The sequence below is a fragment of the Rhodofomes roseus genome (assembly GCF_022264815.1).
Source record: "Rhodofomes roseus strain CIRM-BRFM 1785 chromosome Unknown C8Q71scaffold_19, whole genome shotgun sequence".
NCBI lineage: Eukaryota > Fungi > Basidiomycota > Agaricomycetes > Polyporales > Fomitopsidaceae > Rhodofomes > Rhodofomes roseus.
This window is the reverse complement of record NW_025952975.1, coordinates 34,358-51,692: the sequence shown is the minus strand read 5'-3', so window position 1 is coordinate 51,692 and position 17,335 is coordinate 34,358. Positions and strand designations below refer to the sequence as shown.

The 17,335-nt window shown below is 57.6% G+C and overlaps 7 protein-coding genes across 7 annotated transcripts; 5 read left to right on the top strand and 2 right to left on the bottom strand.

Annotated features, from left to right (window-relative positions):
- Window positions 1-499: 499 nt before the first annotated feature.
- On the top strand, window positions 500-1,921 carry C8Q71DRAFT_774186 (60S ribosomal protein L10). Its single transcript, XM_047924512.1, has 4 exons — window positions 500-767; window positions 820-1,058; window positions 1,114-1,359; window positions 1,412-1,921. The coding sequence occupies exons 1-4, from the start codon at window positions 678-680 to the stop codon at window positions 1,485-1,487; spliced, it is 651 nt and encodes a 216-aa protein (XP_047775877.1). The 5' UTR covers window positions 500-677; the 3' UTR covers window positions 1,488-1,921.
- A 14-nt stretch (window positions 1,922-1,935) lies between these two features.
- On the bottom strand, window positions 1,936-5,171 carry C8Q71DRAFT_774181 (uncharacterized protein). Its single transcript, XM_047924511.1, has 4 exons — window positions 4,939-5,171; window positions 3,716-4,618; window positions 3,091-3,663; window positions 1,936-3,038 (listed from the first exon to the last, which is right to left on the bottom strand). The coding sequence occupies exons 1-4, from the start codon at window positions 5,128-5,130 to the stop codon at window positions 2,391-2,393; spliced, it is 2,316 nt and encodes a 771-aa protein (XP_047775876.1). The 5' UTR covers window positions 5,131-5,171; the 3' UTR covers window positions 1,936-2,390.
- Window positions 5,172-6,060: 889 nt separating this feature from the next.
- Window positions 6,061-7,374, top strand: C8Q71DRAFT_190748 (glycoside hydrolase family 12 protein). The gene is made up of 3 exons (XM_047916869.1): window positions 6,061-6,714; window positions 6,767-6,913; window positions 6,967-7,374. Exons 1-3 carry the CDS (start codon window positions 6,176-6,178, stop codon window positions 7,193-7,195), a joined length of 915 nt encoding a protein of 304 aa, XP_047775875.1. The 5' UTR covers window positions 6,061-6,175; the 3' UTR covers window positions 7,196-7,374.
- Window positions 7,375-7,606: 232 nt separating this feature from the next.
- C8Q71DRAFT_860399 (chaperonin 10-like protein) lies at window positions 7,607-9,251 on the top strand (the record flags this gene model as incomplete). The annotated part of the gene is made up of 7 exons (XM_047927794.1): window positions 7,607-7,695; window positions 7,759-7,795; window positions 7,854-7,915; window positions 7,972-8,121; window positions 8,176-8,572; window positions 8,629-8,865; window positions 8,916-9,251. The coding sequence occupies 7 exons, from the start codon at window positions 7,607-7,609 to the stop codon at window positions 9,249-9,251; spliced, it is 1,308 nt and encodes a 435-aa protein (XP_047775874.1).
- A 373-nt stretch (window positions 9,252-9,624) lies between these two features.
- Window positions 9,625-13,183, bottom strand: C8Q71DRAFT_909620 (uncharacterized protein; the record flags this gene model as incomplete). The annotated part of the gene is made up of 4 exons (XM_047929053.1): window positions 12,908-13,183; window positions 11,513-12,861; window positions 11,261-11,462; window positions 9,625-11,207 (listed from the first exon to the last, which is right to left on the bottom strand). Exons 1-4 carry the CDS (start codon window positions 13,095-13,097, stop codon window positions 9,625-9,627), a joined length of 3,324 nt encoding a protein of 1,107 aa, XP_047775873.1. The 5' UTR covers window positions 13,098-13,183.
- A 25-nt stretch (window positions 13,184-13,208) lies between these two features.
- C8Q71DRAFT_774168 (trimeric LpxA-like protein) lies at window positions 13,209-14,137 on the top strand. Its single transcript, XM_047924510.1, has 4 exons — window positions 13,209-13,318; window positions 13,372-13,551; window positions 13,599-13,651; window positions 13,701-14,137. The coding sequence occupies exons 1-4, from the start codon at window positions 13,308-13,310 to the stop codon at window positions 13,988-13,990; spliced, it is 534 nt and encodes a 177-aa protein (XP_047775872.1). The 5' UTR covers window positions 13,209-13,307; the 3' UTR covers window positions 13,991-14,137.
- Window positions 14,115-15,425, top strand: C8Q71DRAFT_774165 (Spo7-like protein-domain-containing protein). The gene is made up of 3 exons (XM_047924509.1): window positions 14,115-14,418; window positions 14,474-14,717; window positions 14,786-15,425. Exons 1-3 carry the CDS (start codon window positions 14,274-14,276, stop codon window positions 15,414-15,416), a joined length of 1,020 nt encoding a protein of 339 aa, XP_047775871.1. The 5' UTR covers window positions 14,115-14,273; the 3' UTR covers window positions 15,417-15,425.
- Window positions 15,426-17,335: the final 1,910 nt, after the last annotated feature.

Sequence of the window (17,335 nt, the reverse complement as noted above, 5' to 3'; positions counted from 1 at the left end):
TTAGCAACACGCCTCCCATCCGAAAGTATCTGTGTCCCGGCTAGACCGCTCGGAGAGGTGCGATATGAATCCTGTATTGTTGATGGGCAAGACGCCACCCTGGCTTCAATGAGATGGGGCTGTATGTAGGCGCGAGGGCGACGTATGGCCATACGACGTCGGCTTCTGCGTTGGATATTGGCACAAGCGATTGGTCAAGAAGGGGGCGTAGATAGGCCTGGCCGCGCGAGAGGAGGTCGAGGACGGCAACTGCGAGATAGAACACAGTTCAGAACATGACTCCAGGAGGTCGGATACCGCGGACTCCACGCCTACTTGTCATGGACCGCGGGGACTGCCGCGGGTCCCCTGCTTACTGCATATGGATAGCTGGGTCTGCGGAGTCAGCAAGCGCTGGCGGCAAGTGCCGAGGGTTACTCAGCGAGGGCTGTGCATGGTTTGTCATCTCGTTGGTCGGCTCAAAAGGCGGCCTCCGCGACGACAAGCCCCATCTCCCGCCCCCACGCCCACCAGAACCTCTGTGAGTATCGCTTTCTATCCCCCGGATGCCGTCGTGTGGCCTGTTGGTTGCGTTTATCGTCGATTGGAGGATGGATGCAGGCTGCAGACGATGGATGGGGTCGGTCTCGCCAGGATGACGTGAGTACTGATACTCGTCTCTCCCGCCTAGAATCAAGATGGGTCGCCGTCCCGCTCGCTGCTACCGTTACTGCAAGAACAAGCCCTACCCCAAGTCGCGCTACAACCGTGGTGTGCCCGACTCAAAGGTTCGTCTCGGAGCAGCATGCACCGTCGTCCAGTAGGCTCACCCGGCCACAGATCCGCATCTTTGACCTCGGCCGCAAGCGTGCCTCCGTCGACGAGTTCCCCTACTGCTGCCACCTCGTCTCCGATGAGTACGAGCAACTCTCCAGCGAGGCGCTAGAAGCCGCCCGTATCTGCGCCAACAAGTACGTCACCAAGACGTCCGGCAAGGATTCCTTCCATCTCCGTGTCCGTGTCCACCCCTTCCATGTCATCCGCATCAACAAGATGTTGTCCTGCGCGGGTGCCGATCGGTAAGTCGCATGCTGTCGCTGTTCTTACGTGTTGATCCTGACTTCTCTTGCGAAGTCTGCAAACCGGTATGCGTGGTGCCTGGGGCAAGCCGTACGGCACCGTCGCCCGTGTGAACATCGGCCAGATCATCCTCTCGGTCCGCACGAAGGACTCGAACGCTCCTGTCGTCCAGGAGGCCCTCCGCCGCGCACGGTACAAGTTCCCCGGTCGCCAGAAGATCATCGTCTCCCGCAAGTGGGGTTTCACGAACGTCAACCGTGAGGACTACCTCAAGCTCAAGGAGGAGAAGCGGGTCTTGCAGTAAGTCTGGGTTTTTCATCTTCGTCACGACGCAGCTCACATCACTCGTTAGGGACGGCGCTTACGTACAGTACATCCGCCCCAAGGGCAACCTCGAGAACAACCTCCGTGCCCAGCTCCGCGCGTAAGGTTAGTTGACATCGTGTCGCATTGTATGTACCTACCACATCCGCTGCATCGTCGTTACGACGACTGTTCTTGGCCCGACATGCATGTGCGCATGGTCTTTAGCTTGTGAGTCGTCTCGTTTTGCGTAGGTATGTATCCATGTTGGTCCTGGTCGCCGAGCAGTTCTCAATTCAGTGTGAGTGCGGTCAGTGTGTCATGTCCTGTTCTCGTCATACCCCCTGTTTTCTCCCCTTTTCTGCACTGCCCTATTATTCACTACGTCGCTCTTTATCCGTGGGCGACGGTTAGGGGAAACGGGGCAAAGATTGAAAGCTTCACGAATATCGTCCGAATCGGAAGAGCTTCGCGCTCGGCTGGGGATTTGGATTCTCGAAGATGCAGACATTACTTCATGTATTGTAGCTACGTTTAATATGATGCCTCTGCACTGGTATTTCGAGTGTCTTGTGTGCATGTCTGTCACCTTCACGAACACGAAGCTGCTGGACATGAGCGGATATGTTGGTTGAGTCGCACCACATCTTGCGCTACATCCTCGTGTGTACGCGTTGAGGTGAACACGAAGACTGGTCACCAGTCAAGTGCAGTCCGTGGATTGCTAGCAGATCAACTAGAACAACCGGACAATGCTTATCCGCGCTCTGGATGATCCTTCCTCAAACTGACCCAGCAACATGAGTCAAGCATGCGATGGAAGGTCGATTGTACTACAGGGAAGCTCATTTACAGAGGTCACGACGTCACCCGAAAACTGATCCACCCTTTCCGACATGCACCGAATATACGAAAGCACACAAAACGAGAGAGCTCCTTAAAAGTCCGAGTGAATTCGAGCACCGTCCAAAGAGTCTTTGCGCGTTATGCATAGGACGTCCATTTGTCTTTCCGAGTCTCGACACCTCTCACATTATAACGCAGTCCTTCTCCTCCAGCTTACCCGTCGAGATGCCCATCTCCTCGAACGTCTGCGGACCGGGCTTCTGCGGTGCCTGTGCCAGAGGGCTCGACACGTCTGGCTGCCCGCTGTTCTGCCGCTGTGGCACTGGTCGAGAGGGCAGCCCGCCGGCGCCGACGCCTGCACGGTTCCCGCCGGGAGCTGCAGGCGACGCCGAGCGCGATCCAGGGTCGACGAGGCTATAGCGCGTCGCGTTGGCAAAAGGACGCTGACCCCCCGGACCAGGCGACCCCGCGGGCGGCAGATGTGGCTGCGACGCGCTCGCCGGGAGCTGCGCCGGCGCACCATATCCTGGCGCGCCCACTTGAGGTGCAGACGCACTGGGCGGGAACGCACCGCCGTTGGGAGGTGGACCATGTCGTAGGGAGCTCTGCCTGACGTTATGGATAATCTGCGCGCCCTGCGCTGCTGGGCCTGGAGGCCGCCCGCCCGAGGGTCCGTGCCGAGCTTGCGAACGTTGTCGTGCAAGGGTGCGCTTGCGCACGATGGTCGTGTCTGCGAGAGACTCGTGTTGTTCACGAGATATCCGCCGGGCATCGGGCTGCGACAGCGCACGCAAACGTTCCGCCGCATCGGGGTTGCCATGTTGCGCGGCCTGGGAGAGAGTCAATTCTCACTCTCCTTCGAGTCGCAGCGACGAGACGCACCCTGCCATACCACTTCTTCGCCACCTCAGTATCCTTCGGGCTGCCGACACCGACTTCTGCATAGTACCCCATCGCAAACTCCGCGCTCGGCAAGCCCTTCCTCGCCGCCTTCTCCGCAAACGTCCACGCAAGGCCCTCGTCGCGCTCGAACGCGCCCTCCGCGCCACACAGGAACCACTTACTGAGCGCCATGTCCGCCTCGTCCTCGCCCTGCTGGCTCGCCAGCGAGTAGTACTGCACGCTCAGCAGCGCGTCGAACGGGAACGGCGGCTGCGCAAACTCGTAAGCATGCCCGAGTTTGTACTGCGCGGGGGCAAAGTTGAGGTAGGCCGCACGCTCGAGGTGCTTGCGAGCCTCCATGCCGGCGTTCGAGCCTGGTGGGATGTAGGGCGCGAAGAGATGGGGCGGGATCTCGACGTGCGAAAACTCGTTGAGGAGAAGGAGGCCGTAGACGTAGGCGGGCTGCGGTACGTCGACAGATGCGAGCGTCGCAGCGCGGTGGAGCAATGGTAATGCGACCTCGGGATTGGGAGGGAGACCGAGTTGGCCCATGAGATTCCCCATACCCATGCGCTATGATCGCGCGTGAACATCGCGAGACGTATCCGAGGCAATGAGCACTCACGTATATGCAACTCTCGACACCCCTCTTGACGCCCCGCTCAAAGCACTGCCGTGCGTGCTCCACGTCCTTGAAGTTCTCGTAATCCCTCCCCAGGCGGAACCACGCCGCATGGAAGCCCGCCTTGGCGGCCTGCTCGCAGTGGCGGAAGCTCGTGCGCGGGTCCTGGGAAACGTACGTTGGGAACGCGCCGCTGCTCTCTAGCGTCGCGAGCAGGTAGAGAGCCTCCGCGGCCCAGATGGGCTTCGGGGTCGCGGTGTTGTTCGCCATCTGCACGATCAGCGGGACCGCGACGTCGACGAGGCGCTGCAGCTCGGGGTCGTCTATGCGCGCGGGGCCCTGCGGCGGATCGCCGCCTGCTGCGGCATAATCAGGGTTCGTGAGTTGCTGCGCGCGGGTGACGAGGGAGAGGACATCGCGGCACCAAGCGATCTTGACGGCTGGATCGAAACCTGGCTGCTGGATGGGTGGTAGTTGAGCGACGAGTGCGGGGATGGTCGGCAGAGGGGCAGTGAGCGAAGCAGGGGCGGAGGTGCTGACGGGTTGTTGCGGGGGAGGTATGGGTGGGCCATACGTGGAGTAGACCGAGGTGGACCGCGGGTGGTACGCCTGAGTAGGTGGAGGCTCCTGGAAAGACATGTTCGCGAACTGGGCGGAGAGCCCGTCGGGGTTGTAGTGTCCATTTGGCTGCGGCTGAGACATTGGAGGGGCGGTCGGCGGGGCCCATGGACTCCATTCGGCTTGTGGGTGTTGGTGGGGACTCGGGCCGCGGCTGTGAGAGCGGCTGGTCGGTGCGGGCATGACGAAGCCGGGGGCGGGGTTGTAGTGGGCTGGGGAGCGACCGCGCTGGTACGGGCCGTTGGGGGGTGGTGGTGGCTGGGCGAGCTCGTCAAGCGTGCGTGCCATCTGCAGCGAAAGATGAGTATTTGGCAAGGGACAAGGAAGGCTATGCAGAAGGGGCGTTCAAGGCGCACGTTTGTCACCAGTCAGATCGCAGGTGCTGGGTTCGGACAACAAGCGACCGCCAGGTCTAGCACGACTCGTCTGGAGACGGGCAGGGATGCAGCGCGCAAAGACGTAGGTGGCGTGCGGTAGACACGCCTCTACGGAGTGGCATGTCGCCATGGGAAGTGCGGCAACGCGCACCGCTGAGTGGCGATGGCGGGCTGATGGGTGTGGCCGGGCGGCGGAAGGGAAGGGATGAAGACGAAGAATAAGAAACGCACGGTTGCTGGCAGATCGGGCTGCAGCTTGTGGGGGCGGGGTGCTACAAGGGGATCCTCAAAGTGCGGGCCCGACGCCTGTGCGGGGTCGAAGCCCGGCGGGAGGGGCGGGATGGGCGGGGGCGACGGCCGCTGGGATGTGTGGAAGTCGTCGTAGTTGCTGAACGGGCGCGGAGGGACAGGCGGCGCGGCCATCGCATACGCACTCGACGGCTGCTCTGGCGTGTTAAGTAGCGTCCAGGACGCGCTGACGCTAAGAATACCCATCGGCGCTTAGCTAGCCACGCCGTCCAGTGCCCCAGTGCCGTGGTTAGGGTTCCGTCCGCCGCCGTGTTCTCGACCGTCGCCGCCGTGTCCGCCCTCGTCGTCGTCGTCTGTCCGCTGTCCCCGCCGTGTCCGCCCTCGTCGTCGTCGCTGTCCCCGCCGCTTCCCTATTCGGCGGTGGCGCAGAGGCCCCCGCAGCGTCCACACCCGGGTCCGCCACCGCCTCCCTCCGAGGACACCGCTCGTCTCATCCGCAGCCCATCACCGGCCAGGCAGTGCTCCCCCCTCTGCACTGGCAGTAGTGCACCCAACTCACATCATCCGTACGGCCGCCTGCTCGCGCTACCCTCTCTGCCCGAAACCGTACGCTCCCGTAGCTGAAGTGCAACACTCATACGTGACGCCCGTGCCGTCCGCAGCGGACAAGGACACTGCCAATGACAGCACCGCCAAAGCCTGACGCGTTGCTTGTCCGCCGCGGCTTCGTACCCATTGCGCAGCAGGAGGTGCTGCCTCAAGAGCGGGTTCGTGCTCAGTACAGCGCCGCGGCGCCGTCCGCCAAGTATACCACAGGTCTCCTCGTACCCAACGGTACCCAAAGACAATGGACAATAATGTGCCCGGTCTACGTTGGCCGCGAACATCGCTCTACCCACGAGCCCCTTGCACCCTCTCTCGTACACATGCAACGCCCGGCCCGGTCCTCGAGACAACGCCATCCGTGCGATTCTCAGCCATGAAGCCATGTGTCTCCCGCCCTTGCACTCGCCCGCTCGAGTTTAACATCCCAGTCACAAGCATGCTCTCCTGATGCATCGCCGCTGCCTTCCTCCGCCCACGTCATTCGTGGTGCGCCCGTGCGCCCCAAGTCCGGACACTCCCAAGCAACCGTTGCAATCCACGAGCTCTCCCTATAGACTTCGCCCGGGCCGCCGGAACCCAGGTACTCTGTGAGCACCTCGTATTCCGAGTGTGCATGGCTGCAGTCTCTGCACATTCAAATACAGCACCCCTACGCCCTTCTCACTCGGAGCTCGCCCGGTCTTCGCTCGCTCACAAGCCGTTCACCATGCCCTCCTTTTCTCTAGCTCTCCTCCTAGGTGCACTCGCCCGCGCCGCCCCCACCCCGCGTTCCGCCCTCGTCGACACCTCCTCCCACTGCGGCCAGTACGATACCGTCACCGCCAGCCCGTACACTCTCAACCTCGACCAGTGGGGCATCTCGGGCGCGACTGGCTCCGACTGCGCCAACCTCATCAGCCTCAGCGGGACCACCGTCGCTTGGGAGAGCGAGTGGTCCTGGTCCGGCGGCAGCGGCGTCAAAACCTTCACCAACATCGAGCTCACCGACGGTATCAACGTTCAGCTGAGCGATATCGGCTCTATCGAGGTGCGTCCCGCGCCGCCGCGGTGTATGACCCCACGCCCACTCGTCTGCGCGCAGTCTTCGTGGTCCTGGAGTCAGTCTGGCTCGGGAACCATCGTCTCGGATGTGGCCTACGATCTCTTTACTTCGTATGCATCATTGCGCTCTCTTTTCCCCGCCGGAGTTGACCCTCCTTCCCAGCGCGACCTCTGGCGGCTCGTCGGAGAACTACTGGGAGATCATGGTCTGGCTCGCCAACTACAACTCTGGGCCCATCTCCTACAACTACAGCTCGGCCGGTAACGCCGTGCCCATCGAGTCCGGGCTCTCCATCGCCGGGCACACTTGGTGCGTAGCACCCCTCCCCGCCATGTGTTCACAGCCTCACGCGCGCGCCCCAGGGACCTGTACTACGGTTCAAACGGCTACAACTACGTCTACTCCTTCCTCCCGTCGAGCACCATCGCCAGCTTCTCCGGCGATGTCAACCTCTTCCTCAAGTACCTCACCTCTGAGCAGTCCCTCCCGAGCGACCAGTATCTCACCACGTTCGAGGCAGGCTCGGAGGCTACTAGCGGCAGTGATGTCACGTTCACGACGAGCGTGTACTCCGCTGTCATCTCGTCCTGAGAGACATTGCATCGCATGCGGATAGCCGCAATAGTAGCTACAGAATGTTGCGTGGATGCGCATGGTAGGGACTACGGCTCCTCAATGGGTATTGCGTTGTGGTCTTTTGGCGCACTGTGAGCTCTAGGTAGGTGCCAGGACTATCACGCGGCGTTCGCCGCTACGTCTGAGCTGTGGTCCGATGGAAGTGACTCTGGCGCGCGCGTAGGATCCGGCGATTTTGCCCCTCTTCTGCCACGATCGGTGCCGTGTTTGCCGGTATAATGTTAGGGGAGCGTTCAATAGGATCCGTATCTCCGATATTCCGATCTGCGATCATACGGTGCCTTAGTACCTGTACCCACTCCGCCATCCTCTGCGTTGAATCGCTCTGACTCCACCGCCACTTAGACCTCGACCAGGACCTCGACCATGGCTAACCATCCGCAGGGAACACAACGCGCTGTCAAGTGGTATCCGCCCGCTTATGACATCCGAGTGGAGACTATCCCCATTCCAGAGTAAGCGGCGCACTACAGCAATCGTACTAACCGCCAGTGCTCATATCATCATGTTGTGTTCAGGATCATTGAGCCTGATGATGCGCTCGTGAAGATCAAGGTCAGGTCTCTGTAGGCTCGTCCAACGGTGGAGATATTGACGAGTCCGCTGGTCCCAGTTGGCCGGACTGTGTGGAAGCGATCTCCACATATATAGGGGTCATGAGGACGTCGACGCCGAGTATATTGTTTCACCACCAGGCTGTTAACAGGTCAATAACCATAAATTTGTGCTAGGCTAATCTGTGGACATGAGCTCGTTGGCGAGATTGTCGCTCTCGGGTCGAGCTTCTACCCGGGAGCCACAGGAAGGCCGGAACTATACTCGACTCTGCAGATAGGCGACAAGGTCGTGTCTCCGTTTACGGTCTCGTGCGGTGAATGCCAGTAAGTAGCATCTACGTCCTGCGTCCAGGTAGCCGAAGCTGAATTTCGGGCCAGCTTCTGTAGGGTAGGCTTCACTTGCCGCTGCATTCATTCTGCGCTCCTCGGCACCCCTCTTCTCCCAGGCGGGCAAGCACAATACGCGCGGATTCCCAAAGCCGGAGGGACGCTGTTCAGCCTCACTGCACTAGCCAGGTCAAACGCGCGCGTCCTCGACATCGCCGATAGCTCATTACTCCTGCTCGCGGACATTCTGCCCACGGGCGTGTTTGTCGCCTTGCAGGCGCTACAGCATCCCAAGTTGTCACCGATGCTTACGGGCTCTGCTTATCCGTCGAGTTCATTCGTACCATGCGACGGGCTGGTTCTCTCAGGCACTGGGGTAATGAAGCCTCTGGAAACGGCAGACCGGACGTTGACGATTGCCATCGTGGGTCTTGGACCGGTTGGAGTGGTATGTGCTCCTGACTCGCAAGGCAGAGACGGACAACTGATCTGCCGATTATCTAGTGTGCCGCTGTCAGCTTGCTTCATATGATGGAGAACATACGGACCACGAAAGGCCTTGACTGCCGAATTGTGGCAATCGACCCCAACGAGGCCAGGAGAAAGAAGATGGAGGCGGTGTATGCGAAGATCAACAGCCATGACAAGCAATCCTGCGCGTTCGTAGTGGCGGCGATAGACGAGGCTCAGGATCTTGCCAAGTTGTGGACAGGAGGCGCGGGATGCAATGCCGTCCTAGAAGTGAGTAGTGCCTTCCACGGATGGGTGTTTAGCAGCTGAGCGTTGGCTAGGTTGTTGGGAACAACAGCGCACTCGACCTGGCGTACAGTCTCGTCCGCCCGTTCGGTATCATTAGCTCAGTCGGCGTTCATCAAGAGCCTCCAATCCCTTTCACTGGCCGAGACGTGTACAACAAGAACGTATCGCTCGATTTCGGGCGTTGCCCAGTCCGCGCCATGTTTCCGCTTGCCTTGGAAATACTGGTGAAGCGGCAGGATGTTTTCGGAGGCATTGGAGACGACGCAAGCCTCATTGAGAACACCGTGTCTTTTGATCAAGCTGCTCAGAGTTACGAGCTGTTCGACAAGGGCAAGTGCGGCAAGATTCTGTTCGATCCTTGGATGTAGTCGCATTCTCGTAGACAGAACGAATTTGGGTATAGCTAGGTGGCGCGGCAAGCATATGTTCGACTAGATCATTGACGGTCATTGTAGCACTGTAGAACGACGAACACGTATTGCATGCAGTAGACATAAAGGCCAATGATTAAAAAGATTCGGTGTACTGCGTAGAATAACGCAGCAGTGAAGGGGGAAACAGAAGAGATTATATAAAAGAGTGTCGATACAAATGCAAAGCCCGATCATGCAGGTACGAGAGCAATTGGCAAGTGTACAAGGTATGATCCCGAAATAATACGCAGAGTAGAGTACGCAGTAGCTTCATCATATAGTCGCATAGGTACACTGCAGGGTATCTCGCTGCCTGCGGCGACACTCCTCAGAGATCCGAACCGACAGCGTCGACAACGTACAGCACCTGCTGTGGCCTGACAAACAATCCTCTTGATTCCGAGTTGGAGACGTCAGATGCCACGGGGGATACGCTCCGCAACCTCTTTGCCCTGTCAATGCTCAGTTGATCTCCTTCCCGTTTCAGCGTTCCTTTGCCACTGCTGGCCCAGTCGAATTTGCGACGTCTTGCTGCTCTATCGTCATCGTAGTCCCAGTCATTCGAGGCACCGATGTCGAAGTATCGGATACCGCCCCATGTGCCGTCATGCCATGCACGACCCTCGAGCTTCTCGCCAGGCCACGTATCGTTCATTGGAACCTCCACACCAACCCACGGTCCTAGCTCGCCCTCCACTTCGCCGATATAACGTGCAAAGGCACGGAATCGTGCCTTTTTTGACGAGATGATGCACGGAATGCCAATGTCCAGCGTGGCACCGCGTGGTAGCTGCGGCGTTGATGCTTCCTTGATCGTGTCCGACGAACTCTTCCGTTTTAAGGATTCTTTCACGGTAGCGGCACTGCTCGTGGAGACGACGCTGGCCTGCTTCTCGTGTGTCGCGTTTGCGCCCAGCCTGCCTTTACCCTTGACTGTCCCAGAGCCGTCCTTGGCGACGATTGAACGAACAGAAGACGCCCCCGATGGCTGTCTCGATACGGTCCGGCGAGGTGCTGCCGGGGACGTGGATGCAGTCGAACGCACAGAGGTAGACGACGCCGTCCGTCTCGCAGCGGGGCTCGTCCTGGAGTCCACTGGGGAAGGCGGCGGTCGTTTCTTCAAAGGGGTACTGGGTTTCGACGCCGTAGACGGAGCGCGCGACCGTGGTAATCTCGGCGTCGAGGTTGCATTTGTCCGGGAGGTGCCAGTCGTTCGAACACTCAGGTTAGACACGGACGACGCAGTAGAACCACGACGGCTACGCGCAGTAACTGGCGTGATGTCAGTTTTCGCTGTTTCGAACGCTGTCGACCCATCGCTCGTGTTGTTGGACATGGTCGAAGATGGCCGACCTGAGAGAGCAGACGAGGGCCTGAGCGCTGATGATCCAGCAGGAGAGACTTTGCGGATCGTTGACGCTTGTGACTTCACCGAGGCGGCACTCGAGCGCACCTTGGAAGCACGATCACCAGGTGCCAAATGACTGGATACGTTGCGCCGTCCAGGCACTGGAGACAGACTTGCGCGGCTTGATAGCGACGGCGCTGGCCCATTCGACGTCAGGCCTGAACGAACAGAAGGTGGGCTCGTGACATGACTTGGTGTAAGCTTTGAATCCGGTCGACCCGTCGACAGCGCCAGACGACGCGTAGTTGTGACGGTGCTTGTCCTCGAAGTCATGGAAAGCGTGCTCCTCGCGACAGAGCGAGAAGATGCGTTAGAAGACTTGACAGCGTCCGTAGCTCTGGACGTCGTCGATTGACTGTGAAGCCCAGTACGCAGCGAATGCATGCTACCAGTTTCATCTTCCGCCTTTGCAACACTGACGCGTGGCCCCACTCTACCTGTCCCCCGAGGGGCGGCAGATGGTGACACGGGACTGAACATGTCGTCAACGGAAAGCTCTAATTCTATCAGGTGTATTGTGAGCCAAAGAGCAAACGCATAGAAGGTTGCAGCGTACCGGAAGCGATTTCCTTCGCAGCCCAAGGCTCGAGACAGTCGAAACCACCTTCTTGCTTGACATTCAGGTAACGTCTTCGGAGCCATCTGAGGATGTCTACGCGGGCTTGCTCTACAGACACACGGACGTGCGAGGTCGCCGATAGCATTGCTTGGTCGGGCTCAGTCGGATGCGGGCGTAGGAGTACAGCAGAGACAAGCGTCTGCGGGTGGGCTCAGAGTGTCATTCAGTACTGCAGGCATTCACACATACCTGATAGAGGGCCGCGGCATTCTTCTCGTTCAACCCTCTTCGGATGGAATCCATTGCCCACTCTACCCTCTCCCCATCTTCAAAGCGTACCCCGTCGGACTCCATGATGTCAAGCCATTCAGGTTGCTCAAAACACTGATCCGCTTGTGAGCACATCACTTCGTCGATCGTCTTGCGTGCAGTCAGGACCATGTCCTTGACGGTATCGGACCAGTTGTCAATGATGGTACCCAACCTAGCGAGGGCTGCATGCGACGCGAACAGAAGGGGGAATATGTTCATGGGTGTCGTCCTCTTGGCGAGACCCTTGACAATGGCATCGCGAGTCTTCTGGGGTAAGTGCGCGAACTCCGTGATGCACCAGCCTTCACCGAATAACCCTACAAGCGCACGTCGAGCACCCCGCTCCAAGTGTGGGTTCTTCACGTCTTCGGAGATTGCAAACTCGAGGACCCGCGGGGCCCGCCGTGCGCATTGTCGGCAGCGACAGCCGCCCGTACCCCACTTCCCTCCCGTTGCGGCCTCGTATTCGGAGAACTCGAGGAAGGCGTGGAAGAGTCCATGCATCATCTCCTGGACGATGCGTGCCTGTATCTCGTCATATAGCGTGTCAATAGAGAGGTAGGAGGCGGAGCGCATGATATGAAACGCCGTGTCAAGGTCAAACGTGCGGTTCGAGAAAGCGAGAGTCCCGGTATAGATGAAGCCTAAGGTGAAATGCAGAGAGGCAGGCGTGAAGGGAGGAGAGGGCAGAGTAACGGTAAGCGGCTCGCTGGAAGGTTTCAGCGAGTCAGCCCAGTCCTGCAGTTGCGTGCGGAAGTAATCAGAGCGCGAGACAAGCATGAAGCGATGAGACGAAAAGATGGCCGTGGTTGGTTCGTGGTTCGTCGACGAGAAGATTCCGGTCAGCGAGATGCGAATGTCCGAGTAGAGACGGGAACGCCACATGAAGACAAGGTCTTTGCGGAGCTTGTCTATGCGTGCCTCCTCCTCGTCGCCCTCCTCCCGAGATGCGGTGGAGTCGAAGAGGAATTCAAAGGCTTCGCCAAAGCCCTTGCCCGTGTAGAGATACTCGAGTTCATTGGAGAAAAGGATGGGGTTGATAGCGATCGGGATCCGGAGAACAGCACCAGTGCCGGTGGACGGAGAGGGCGAGGGTGCGCGGAAGGGAGACGGAGAGCGAGAGACTGAGGTGAAGTCGACACCGAGAGTGAGGGAAAGAGCAGACTGGGCGGGCAGGGTGCCTGTGGGCGACGAGGAATAGGGAAGCGGCGAGGAAGGGAGCGGGGCGGGCTTGAAGGAGAAATAGCGTGCTTGAAAGCTCGGAGGAGCGCGTGCGTAGACAACGGCTGCAAGTCGTGAGTCGGGCGGCACAGAGACTGGGATCGTGCGTACCTTTGTGGCCCCAGACCTCCTCTGCGCCGTTGAGGGCACTGCTGTCATGCTCGTTCAAGAGCTCCCAGACGACATCGGGGAAGCGGTCCTTGGCACGGTCGAAGAGAGCCTTGAGGTCGTCCTGCCAGGTGACGGTCGCATGGCGCGTGGCTTCCTGGAGGGCGGGCGGGGCGACGGCGGACGGGGGCATGACGGCGGCGACGGCGAGAGGAGGACGAGGAGAAGGTCAGAGCCCCGCGACGGGAGGCACTGGCGGACGGAGGAAGGGGTATCGGGTCAAGGCGCCAGAGCCGCCCGCCGCCTTCTCCTCCCCCACCACCCGTGCCCACGCCCCGTCGTCGTCGTCGTCGTCGTCCCCAGCGTCGCCGCCGTCGCCGCCGTCGCCCTCGCCAGCCCCAGCATGCCCCCAATGTGCCCCGCCCGTCCTGTGCCCAGTCCCCCACACTCTAACCTCCCCGTCCCAGCCGCGACAAGTTCACCATCCACTCAAAGGCCGTCGTCTGCCAGGACGTCGAGCTCAAGGGCGACATCACCGTCGGCGCAGGCACCATCGTCCATCCAAAGGCCACCATCTTTGCCATCGCCGGCCCCATAGTCATCGGCGCCGGCTGCATCGTCGAGGAGGGCGTCATCCTCGTCAACCGGCAAGTGCTCCCCTCCCCTCCCTCGCGACCGCTCACCGTCCCTGCAGTCGCAAAGAAGTCATGCGCATAGGCGATGACAATCTCTTTGAGATCGGCTGCCGTGAGTCGCTGCGCCGCCCTTCGTCCCGCGCATCGCTAACGCATCCCAGGTGTCGAATGCCCTAGCATCGGCAACTTCAACACCATCTCTGCCCGCGCAAGAGTCCACCACACCGTCCGCATCTCCTCGTATTGCGTGATCGGTGCCGCTTGCCTCGTCGTCCCCACCGAGGACGAGATCCTCGACGAGTACACCGTCATATACGGCCCTGCCGCGGAGCGACGCATATGGAGTGGGCGTGGCAAGGTACAAGAGGCGGATCTGAGAAGGAAACATGCAGAGTATCTCAAGGAGATGCTTCCGAAGTTCAATCGTCTCAGACGAGGTGACGGTACATGACCTCCTCGTTGTGTATGTCGTCCTTGGTCAATGCTATCGTCGGTGCTCTCAACCGCGTTCGTACATTTATATGAGCTGTTAGCTACAGCAGCTGTCGACGCGCACTTGCGGTAGAATGAGAGAAAGAATGCATTGAGTTTCAGTCAACTGTGGTCCAACAAGCGCGTGAAAGGGGCGGCGCGCTCTGAGTCTGCCCGTCGTTCCCGTCGACCGCCATCCTTGTCGACTTTGTCTGCCCAACTCTGCTGCCGCCTCGTCACCGCAGACGGCCGGCACACACACGATGGCGCCTCGCTCGTCCTCCAAGACTAGCGGTCGTGGTTTCCAGCCTGCTTACGACGCAGCGACATACCGCGATCTCCTGCTCTTCGAGGAGCGCCTCAAGACGAACGCCGCTTCCCTCAACCGCAGAAAGCATCGCTACCAGCGTGTGTATCAGCTGTATCGCCGGTCATTTGTTGCTGATACCTTGACATCTTTCAGTGTTCCTCGCACAGTTGCTTGTCATCATTACCTTCCTCGCGAGCGAAGTCTTACTCCAAACCAACGTCCTGTCAATCCCCTACGCGGTGCTCCTCCGCGCGGCGTTCTCGGATCTTTATACGGAGCGTACAGACATCAGCATTCACCCGTACTTCACTACGGGTCTGTTGTTTGTCAGTGTGACGACTCTGGTGCTCTTTTTCGCCTCCGGGATGTATAGCGAGAAGATCGGATATCCAAACCGGTACGTTCGTCCTTGTTCATGTCGCACAAATGTTCAATCTTGGCGATGCCGCCCTTGGTCGCGAGAAGGTATGTGCCGCATGCGAACCGCGCCCTCCGAAGTTTCAACATGTACTTGAACGTCCGCCAGCCTCCACTCCGTTCCAAACTGCCTGCCTTTCTCAACCCCTTTACTCTGCTCTTTCCTCGACCAACGCCGGCATCGGTCGCTCCTGCCGCTCCGCCTCGCCGCCGCTCCCCTTCGCCCCCTTCTAGCCGCACCAAACGCAGCTCCTCCGTCCCGATTCCGCCCATCCCACCGGCCTCCAATCCGCGTGGTGAGCTTATATTCTCATCCCGCGTCGATCGGGGTTTCCGCGAGAGCTACGAGCGTTATCGAGCAGTCTTCGAGCGGCGGCGAGAAGAGCGCGAACGTATGGAACGAGACAAGACGTGGACAGGTTGGATACTCTCCAGATTGCCTTGGGCAAGGCTACCACCGATCTCTCCTGCTATCCCTTCCGTAAGCAATGGGGGTTCTAGGCTGCGGACGGAGAGTGGGCAGAGCGACCGTGGAGAAGACAGCTTGCCTTCCTCCAGGAGGGTGAGTGTACAAGGATCTCTATCTGTTTTGGCACAGCCAAAGCAGGCCGGACAGATACATCCTTTGGCATCTGTGGCCATACCAAGTGATGGGCGTGGGCTTGAAGATACACCTTAGGTATAGATGGCTCAATTTTAAGAGAGAAGGTAGTCAGTAGTTTGTTCCTTGGATTGGATCTCTGTCACATTAATGATGATGTACATGTCACTGACAAGTGTCTTGTAAATACCATATGTGTAACCAGGTGATACCTATGTCTTGTATAAAAAGATGGTTCACATTGCACAGATGCAGAGCATGGTTAGTGAACTTCAAGTAACTTTGAAAAGTGGGGGCTCATCATACCTTGCCTAGGAAACATGAGACCCTCAGGCTTTGTGCCACATGTGGAGATGTCAGCCAATCATGATGCTGAACTTGAAGCACTAGGGATACTGCACCTTTCTTTGTGATGAAGGATACATCATGAGCATGATGAGTGTTCAGTGACCAACCAGCCATTATAATTAAAACTGTGTGTCAGTCCATGCACTTCCATGTCTTAGAAATTATAAATCTGATCTCTGTATTCTTCAGTACAAGTGTGCTAATTGATTGGGCTGCCGGCAAGAAGTGCCCATTAATGGAAAGGTAGCACTGCAGTGTACTAGTGTAGCAAAGTGGGCACAATATAGCATCCTACTCTGTTATGGTTCCAGTTTGATTTTTAGACAGCTGAATACTGAGTGTATTGCCAAGTTGAAAGGAATAGTAACCTTGGTGATAGAGATTTGTATTGCATATACAAAGTGGTAACAAACAGTAAAAACCTCGGTAATCTCCGGCAATGCAATTACCAAAACAGCACAAAGTTGTGCTGCAATGAGGATACCAGATCCACAACAGTTACAAAAGAGGGTAGGACTGTAGTCAGTGCTGCTATACAAGTATGCAGTATTGCCCTTGAACTGGGAAGAGTAGGCTAATGATGACCTTAAGTCAGCAATGAATGGGGATTTTGCTGAAATTAGTAGAGCCTTTTAGAATAGAGAATGAGGTCTGATCACACAGGATTAGTATTCAAAGGCCAACTCCAAGTAAAAGGCCTTTTTGGAGTTGAATCCACACAACAGATGTTCAATAGAAGTCTCAATGGCTGGCATTGACTTCAAAGTGACAAAGTGACAATGGCAAGTCACTGAACCCTAATGTAGCAGCACAAGGTGTATGCTCAAGAGGGGCTCACTAAGGCAATTCCCAGCATGTAGTTATGAGACTTGCTTGTTAGGCTAACTCCTTTAATCATAGTAATACTACTGAAACATGCTAGTCTGGGATGAGTTGATACAGAGACTAATTGACCACTACTACCAAAGTACAGGATGGGTTTATAGAGAAGCATCTTCTCTTACTGAATCCAACTCTCAAGGTCATTCAATGAGTTACTTCAACCTTCCTAGTAGCGCAAGGACTGTACTAAGTATTATTTCACTGTTGCAAGAATCAATCAATGAGTACTTTTGACAGTGGCCAGGTGGCTAGTATGGCTGACTTAGCACTCAGATCAAAGTAAATCTTTGAGTGGCTCACAAGGTGAGTTTTGGTGAAAAGAGCAGATGGATGATGGATATGGATGTCCTTGACTGTGCTTAGGGGCCTTTTATGCTATTACTGAGGACACAGTCCATGGAGCTGCATGGAAGGGTTTGGAAAATAAAGGAGTGTTATAGTACTTGTCCTTGACTCACTTACACTGCTTTCTGAGGCCATTCTAGGAGCACAATAGGAACATAGCCTTACACTTCATTGTTTTCAACAAGGCAAGCTTTTTTATGGAGTCATCCTAGCACAGCCACAGTACAGCCACAGTTTCAGGACTGATTCCCAAGGCATCAGCAAGGTATGCAAGAGATTTTTGGTGTACAGCCTAAGGATAGCACAGCCATTCCTTTGTATAGCAATACAAACCCATTGTAACTTGGTAATCAGCAATAACCACAATCTACCCAGCATACAATAGCTCTTGTATCAGTATTGAAAGCATCTCGTCATAGTGA

Coding starts and splice junctions, on each gene's coding strand:
- C8Q71DRAFT_774186 (XM_047924512.1), top strand. CDS start 678: ATGGGTCGCCGTCCCGCTCGCTGCTACCGTTACTGCAAGAACAAGCCC. Junction 768..819: donor GTGGTGTGCCCGACTCAAAG/GTTCGTCTCGGA, acceptor ACCCGGCCACAG/ATCCGCATCTTTGACCTCGG. Junction 1,059..1,113: donor TCCTGCGCGGGTGCCGATCG/GTAAGTCGCATG, acceptor TCTCTTGCGAAG/TCTGCAAACCGGTATGCGTG.
- C8Q71DRAFT_774181 (XM_047924511.1), bottom strand. CDS start 5,130: ATGGCCGCGCCGCCTGTCCCTCCGCGCCCGTTCAGCAACTACGACGAC. Junction 4,619..4,938: donor AGCCCGATCTGCCAGCAACC/GTGCGTTTCTTA, acceptor CTTTCGCTGCAG/ATGGCACGCACGCTTGACGA. Junction 3,039..3,090: donor CGAAGAAGTGGTATGGCAGG/GTGCGTCTCGTC, acceptor ACTCTCTCCCAG/GCCGCGCAACATGGCAACCC.
- C8Q71DRAFT_190748 (XM_047916869.1), top strand. CDS start 6,176: ATGGCTGCAGTCTCTGCACATTCAAATACAGCACCCCTACGCCCTTCT. Junction 6,715..6,766: donor GCCTACGATCTCTTTACTTC/GTATGCATCATT, acceptor CCTCCTTCCCAG/CGCGACCTCTGGCGGCTCGT. Junction 6,914..6,966: donor TCCATCGCCGGGCACACTTG/GTGCGTAGCACC, acceptor CGCGCGCCCCAG/GGACCTGTACTACGGTTCAA.
- C8Q71DRAFT_774168 (XM_047924510.1), top strand. Junction 13,552..13,598: donor GGCGTCATCCTCGTCAACCG/GCAAGTGCTCCC, acceptor CCGTCCCTGCAG/TCGCAAAGAAGTCATGCGCA. Junction 13,652..13,700: donor TCTCTTTGAGATCGGCTGCC/GTGAGTCGCTGC, acceptor AACGCATCCCAG/GTGTCGAATGCCCTAGCATC.
- C8Q71DRAFT_774165 (XM_047924509.1), top strand. CDS start 14,274: ATGGCGCCTCGCTCGTCCTCCAAGACTAGCGGTCGTGGTTTCCAGCCT. Junction 14,419..14,473: donor CAGAAAGCATCGCTACCAGC/GTGTGTATCAGC, acceptor GACATCTTTCAG/TGTTCCTCGCACAGTTGCTT. Junction 14,718..14,785: donor AAGATCGGATATCCAAACCG/GTACGTTCGTCC, acceptor GGTCGCGAGAAG/GTATGTGCCGCATGCGAACC.